At 39.6% G+C, this 6653-nt stretch overlaps 1 protein-coding gene across 1 annotated transcript; it reads left to right on the top strand.

Annotated features, from left to right (window-relative positions):
* The first annotated feature begins 372 nt into the window (after positions 1-372).
* Positions 373-1344, top strand: LOC119543289 (olfactory receptor 9K2). The gene has a single exon (XM_037848058.1). The coding sequence runs from the start codon at positions 403-405 to the stop codon at positions 1342-1344; it is 942 nt and encodes a 313-aa protein (XP_037703986.1). The 5' UTR covers positions 373-402.
* Positions 1345-6653: the final 5309 nt, after the last annotated feature.

Below are 6653 nucleotides of genomic sequence, written 5' to 3'. Positions count from 1 at the left end.
CTACTAAGACCTCCTATCCTAGAAAACTCTAAATTGCTTCCAAATATTTTTTTATGAAATTATTTGTGATCTCTTCAAAAAACTATTTCAGGATATTGAAGTATGAATCATGAGTGGAAGATTTACAGAGTTCAGTTGTCCATTTGAAAGGAATTGGGTGGAAAGACATTGCTCTAGACTCAAAGACAAAAGACCCAATTTAATCATTTGCTAAATTAAGCAATAAAATTAACTTATTCATAATCAGTTGGAATTGGCTTCAAGTCACAATATATGAGTTAAAATTAATAATAATTATAAAATAAGTTTGTAAATCTAAATAGTATAAGAGGTTATTTATAACATTAGGTCAAAGCTAAGAGCTCATTTATTTTGCCTTGTTCCTCTCAGCAGGTCTCTGCCATGGGTGACAAGGGAACAAGCAATCACTCAGAAGGAACTGACTTCATTCTTGTAGGCTTCAGGGTTCATCCAGAGCTCCAAATCTTCCTCTTCCTGCTATTTCTGCTTGTATATGCCATGATCCTTCTAGGAAACATTGGGATGATAGGCATTATTGCAACTGACCCCCGGCTGAACACACCAATGTATTTCTTCCTAGGAAAACTGTCTTTCATTGATCTCAGCTATTCATCTGTTATTGCACCCAAGGCTATGATAAACTTCTGGTCTGAGAGCAAGTCCATCTCCTTTGCAGGTTGTGTGACCCAGGTCTTTCTCTTTGCCCTTTTCATTGTGGCTGAGGGATTTGTCCTGGCAGCCATGGCTTATGACCGCTTCATTGCCATCTGCAATCCTCTACTCTACTCTGTTCAGATGTCAGCACGTCTCTGCATTCAGTTGGTGGCTGGATCCTATTTCTGTGGCTGCATCAGCTCAGTTCTTCAGACCAGCATGACCTTCACTTTATCCTTTTGTGCTTCTCGGGCCATTGATCACTTTTACTGTGATACCCGCTCACTTCAGAGGCTATCTTGTTCGGATCTCTTTGTCTATAATGTGGTGTCTTTTTCCTTATCCAGCATCATCATCTTGCCTACCATCATAGTCATTATTGTTTCTTACATGTATATTTTGTCTACAGTTCTAAAGATACACTCCACTGAGGGACGTAAGAAAGCCTTCTCTACTTGCAGCTCTCACCTGGGGGTTGTGAGTGTGCTGTATGGGGCTGTCTTTTTTATGTATCTCACTCCTGACAGATTTCCTGAGCTAAGTAAAGTGGCCTCCTTATGTTACACCCTAGTTACTCCTATGTTGAATCCTTTGATTTACTCTTTGAGAAACAAAGATGTTAAAGAGGTTCTAAAAAAACTTCTAGAGAAGAAAAATACTATTCTTTGATATAATTTCTCTTCTACCAATTATATTGTGGCTTTTTATTTAGTATGCTTATGGCTTTTAATAAAAGGCTATTCTCATGGATATCCTTAAGGTATGATCAGTAGCTTTTCCTATATGATATAACCTTTCTATTAATTACTTTTTAAAATTCCTTTGTGGCATTGTTAAAACTGAAAGTCCTGGAGAGTGGAGATGCCCTGGACCCTGTAGAATATTTTAGTGGTCAGTTCCCCACTCCCCACTAATCTCACATAACATTTTATTTCATAGAATACTTATCTATTGGTTCTCACAGAATATTGCAGAATGTACATTTAATTTATATTTTGTCTGGCATTTGTCTTTGCAATTGACCCTCTTATACATAATCACAAAGAATTGACCACAATGTCCAATTTATTTTTAAAATAAAATGTTTCTAATTTTATAACTAATTTTGGAAGTTAAACAGTTATTGTGTTTTATTTCAAATCATGTTTTTTGTATGTGTTAGAAAGGATGTAATCATATGAAGAAACAAGCCATAAGTCAACTTCAATATACACATTAACTTGGAAAACTGCATGTTGAGTACATGTTATGTGTCAGTCATTGTAGAGGTCTATGAGGCACTGATAGTTGCCAGTCGTTGTACAAAGAACTAAAGTAGGACATCGAGATCTATAACTATTTTGAGCCATAATTACCCAATTTGTATTTTTATACTTTTTTCTTGTGTTAATTCTTGCTGAGGAAAATATAATGATGCTATACAAGCAAGGGAGTCACCAAAATAGAATGTCCAAATTTTATCACTGCTGGCACTGAATGTATTTACTCATTTGGTTAACTTTTTAAAAAAACTTTTTATTGTGAACTTTAACCTATATACATAACAGTGACAACTTTCAATGTATGATTTCACAAGTTGTTAGCAAATTTCAAAGAATGTTATGGGTCACAACTCCTCAACTTCACCCATTTCCACTATTGTAAAATATAGCATACATACAGAAAGGTATCAACTCTCAATGTGCAGCTCAACAAGCAGTTATATAGTTAATTTCAAAAACTGTTATGGGTTACATTTCCACAGTTTCAGCCCCTTCCCTATTATGCAAAACAAGGTATATACAGAAAGGTGAAGACCTTCAAGGCACAATTCAATAAGCAGCTGTAAAGCAAATCCCAAAGGATTCTATAGGCTTCAGTTATGTCATTTCATTTACCTCCTTCCAGCCATTCCAACATCCCAGCATTCAAATATATATATATATATATATTTGTAAGAAGTTTCAGTATTCATAGACCTTTGTAAATCTTATCTTGTTTGTGCTACCCCTTCCTGTCACTTAATCTCTTTCTCCATCTTCAGGGGTGTCTAGGCAGTGAGCACCCTAACTTGTTCATATTAAAGGGGGTGTTGACAGTATGGGGGAGGGGGCTGCATCTGATTGTTGATCTTAAATAGGCTGCTGCCTCTGGGTTTTAGGACTTGTCTGGTACAGGAACACTCTGGTGGATTTAAGTTTTTGAAAGATAAAACTTAGTGAGTGAATCTTTAGTAGAATCTCAGGGAGGGTCCTAGGTATTTGGGATCTACTTTTGGTAAGGGCATGGCATACTGTGGACATTTGGGATGTCTGGCTTGAGCTTGCATAAGAGAAACCTCCATGATAGCCTCTCCACTCTATTTGGGATCTCTCAGCCACTGTGACTTCTGCTTGTTACCTTTCCTTTTTCCCCCTTTTTGTTAAGAAGGCATTTGCCATCCCTTGCTGCCAGGGCCAGGCCCACTCCTGGGAGTCATGTCCCTCATGCAGGGGAAGGTAAATGAATTTATTTGCCAAGTTGGGTTTAGAGAGAAAAAGGTCACATTTGGTTAACATTTAAATTTTATTGACTGCCTGTGTTGTATGTTCTGGTCTGTGGTATGCTCAAGGATAAATATCCTCACTCTTCAGGAAACTTGTAATTTATTGAGACAGTTAAATCCTTAGACACAAAATTAAAATCATGGGTGAATGTCAAAGTACTCACAGAGATTGTAAAGCAGGGCACCTAAAAATGGGTGCTTGTTAATGAGGGTTCTTGGACTATGTCAAAGATGTATTTAAAGGGGGCAATATTTGAGTCAGGGAAACTGCTGCAGCAGCTCATTTTATTGATGCATGCTTGAAGCATGAAGATGTTAATGAAAAAAGACATTTTTGGAAAAATTGCACAAAGAATTTATTAAGCGATTATTATGATGAGTGTGTATAGCAATGTTTTTTAACTTGAATGAGTCTGAGTGATATTGGTACAAACCTCAACAAATCACACTGGAAAGGATTCAGTCACTCCCACTAATCTCACTATCTCCAGCCACCATCTTCTCCTGTCAAGAGTGTGGGTGCCTCCCTGACTGGCTCTAACAGGCCACAGGCTGAATCCCTCCTTCACCCCAGTGGGCACTGCAGCACTTCCACGGGCCTGACCTGGTGCAACCCACCTACCCACCCACAGACCAGGCATGGGCTTGAAGGCAGTAGTTCCTGAAACAGCAGCACATGCACCTTAGCCACCTTCTTGAGGTCTTGGCACAGATGGCTGTAAATGTCTGTTAAGTCTAGTTCATTTGTCATATTACCGAAGATCTCTGTTTCCTTGTTGATCCTATGTCTAGATGTTCTATCCTTTGATAAAAGTGGTGTATTGAAGACTCCAACTATTATTGTAAATATATCCACTTCTCCCTTCAGAGTTGTCAGTGTTTGCCTTATGTATTTTGGGACATCCTGGCTAGGTGCATAAATATTTATGATTATTATTTTTTCTTGATGAATTATCCAGTTTATTAATACATGGTATTCTTCTTTGTTTCTTATAATTTTTTACATTTGAAGTCTAATTTGACTGATATTAGTATAGCTATCCTGGGTCTTTTCTGGTTGTCATTTGCATGAAATATCTTCTTCCACCCTTGCACTTTCAACCTGTTGTTGTGCTTGAGTCTAAATTGAGTGTCTTTCAGACAGCATACCAATGGATCCTGCTTTGTTTTTTGCTTTTTTTTAAAATTCCATTCTGCCAGTCCATATCTTTTGATTGGGGAGTTTAATGCATTAACATTTTATGTTATTACTATAAAGACAGTACTCCCCTCCATCATTTTGTCCTTTAGATTTTATATGTCACATCTTTTGTCTCTCTGTTTACCCTTTTACTTACCCTTACTGTTAATCTTCATTTCTACACTCTTCTCCAAACCTCTGTCTCCTGTTTTTTTCCTATCTTCATTTTGCACTCCCTTTATTATTCTTGTAGAACAGGTCTCTTGTTCATGAACTCTCTGAGGGTCTATTTATCTGTGAATATTTTAAACTCTTCCTCATTTTTGAGGGGCAGTTTTGCCGGATATAGCATTCTTGGTTGGCAGTTTTTCTCTTTCAGTGTCTTAAATATATCATACTACTGCCTTCTCGCCTCCATGGTTTCTGCTGAGAAATGTGCCCTTGGTCTTATCAAGCTTCCCTTGTGTATGATAGATTTCTTTTCTCTTGCTGCTTTCAGAATTCTCTCTTTGTCATTGGCATTTGAAAATCTCATTAGTAAGTGTCTTGGTGTAGGTCTATTCAGATCTATTCTGTTTGGGGTTCACTGTGATTCTTGGACTTGTAATTTCATGTCTTCTATAAGAGTTGGGAAATTTTCAGTGATTGTTTCCTCAATTATTCTTTCTGTCCCCTTTCCCTTCTCTCTCTCCTCCTGGAACCCCCAAAACATCTATATTCATGCCTTTCATATTGTCATTCTACTCCCTGAGACTCTGCTCATATTTTTCATTCTTTTCTGTATCTGTCCTTTTTTGTGTAGGAGTTCAGATATCCTGTCTTCTAGTTCACTAATCCTTTCGTCTGTCCCTTCAGTCTGCTGTTTTATGTCTCCATTGTGTTTCTCATCTCTCATATTGTGCCTTTCATTCCAATAAATCTGCCATTTTTTTTGTAAGCTTTTGAGTTCTTTATGGTTGCCCTCTGTCTTCCTTACATCTTCCATATCTTTTGCCTCATTTTCCTTCAACTTGTTTAATTGATTTAGATTTCTTTGAATATCTTTAATTAGTTGTTTCCACTCCTGTATCACCTTTGGAGTATTAGTTTGTTCCTTTGACTGGGCCATATCTTCATAATTCCTAGTATGTCTTGTGACTTTTTGCTGGTATCTAAGCATCTGATTTTCTTGATTAGTTGATTTTGGAGGTCGTTTTCTCTCTTTTTCTTGTTGGTTGGTTTTGTTCTCTGTTGTCTGACATTCATTTTAACTTATGCTAGACCTGAGTTTCTTCTCTCTGTCTCTGAGACAGAGACAGAGAGAAGAAAGAAGAAGAAGAAGAAGAGGAGGAAGAGGAGGAGGAGTAGGAGGAGAGAGGAGGCATGAAGCGACTCCTCCAAGAAGAAGTAAGAAATCGCAGATCCTCCTAAGATTCAGAAGCACTAATAACGAAACATACCTAAGACTCCAGCACAGAAGCTGACGCACGCCCGCAAGCCTCCTCCCCCCTCCCTCATCCTACCTCCATACTACATCCTCCTCCTCCTCCTCTCCTCCTCGCCCCCTCCTCCTCCTCCCTCCCCTCCTCTCGCCTCTCCTCCTCCTCACTCCCCCTCCTCGCCCCCCCTCTCCTCCATCCTCCCTCCTCCTCCCCTGTCCTCCTCCTCCTCCCCTCCTCCCCCTCCTCCTCCCTCCTCCTCCTCCGCTTCCTCCTCCTCCTCCTTCCTCCTCCTCCCCCCCTCCTCCTCCTCCCCTTCCTCCTCACTCACGCCTCCTCACTCAAAGAAGAAACCCCTCTCTGTTCTCCATCGCTGGTCCCCAGCCCCCTGGGTTCATCAGTCAAGAGCTGGAGCTGGTACTCAGCTCTATGAGCCCCTTTTCTTGGGGCACAGCAACAAGTATTCTGAGCTCAGCCAACTCCAGAACCCTCTGATTTATTTTTCTCATCAGCCCTGCCTCCTCACTACTGGGGGTTGGACACTAATATAGATTTCCAGGTTTGCTTTCTTGTTGGCTTGTAGAGATTAATCTGTGCTCAGAGTGGTATTCAGCATTCTGAATTTGTTAATCAAATCTGCAATTGGATCTTTGTGAGCTCTCCTTCACTTCCATTGGTAGAGAGGACTTCTGTTGCCCCTAGAGAGAGACCCAAGTTAGTCTGCTATGTCAGTGGGGGAGGGGCACTAGCCTGCACAGTGTGGAGGAATTTACTTACAGTTTTGTGCTGTGATTTATCAATTTTGGCCCTTCATGCATTCCAAGTTGATGTACAATGTGCATCTGGTCATCAAGTC

Source organism: Choloepus didactylus, chromosome 8 (genome assembly GCF_015220235.1).
Source record: "Choloepus didactylus isolate mChoDid1 chromosome 8, mChoDid1.pri, whole genome shotgun sequence".
Lineage (NCBI taxonomy): Eukaryota > Metazoa > Chordata > Mammalia > Pilosa > Megalonychidae > Choloepus > Choloepus didactylus.
The sequence above is the reverse complement of the archived record's forward strand: the minus strand, read 5'-3'. Positions and strand labels throughout refer to the sequence as shown.

What these genes read in the sequence shown, in the direction of transcription:
- LOC119543289 (XM_037848058.1), top strand. Translation starts at nt 403, where the DNA reads ATGGGTGACAAGGGAACAAGCAATCACTCAGAAGGAACTGACTTCATT.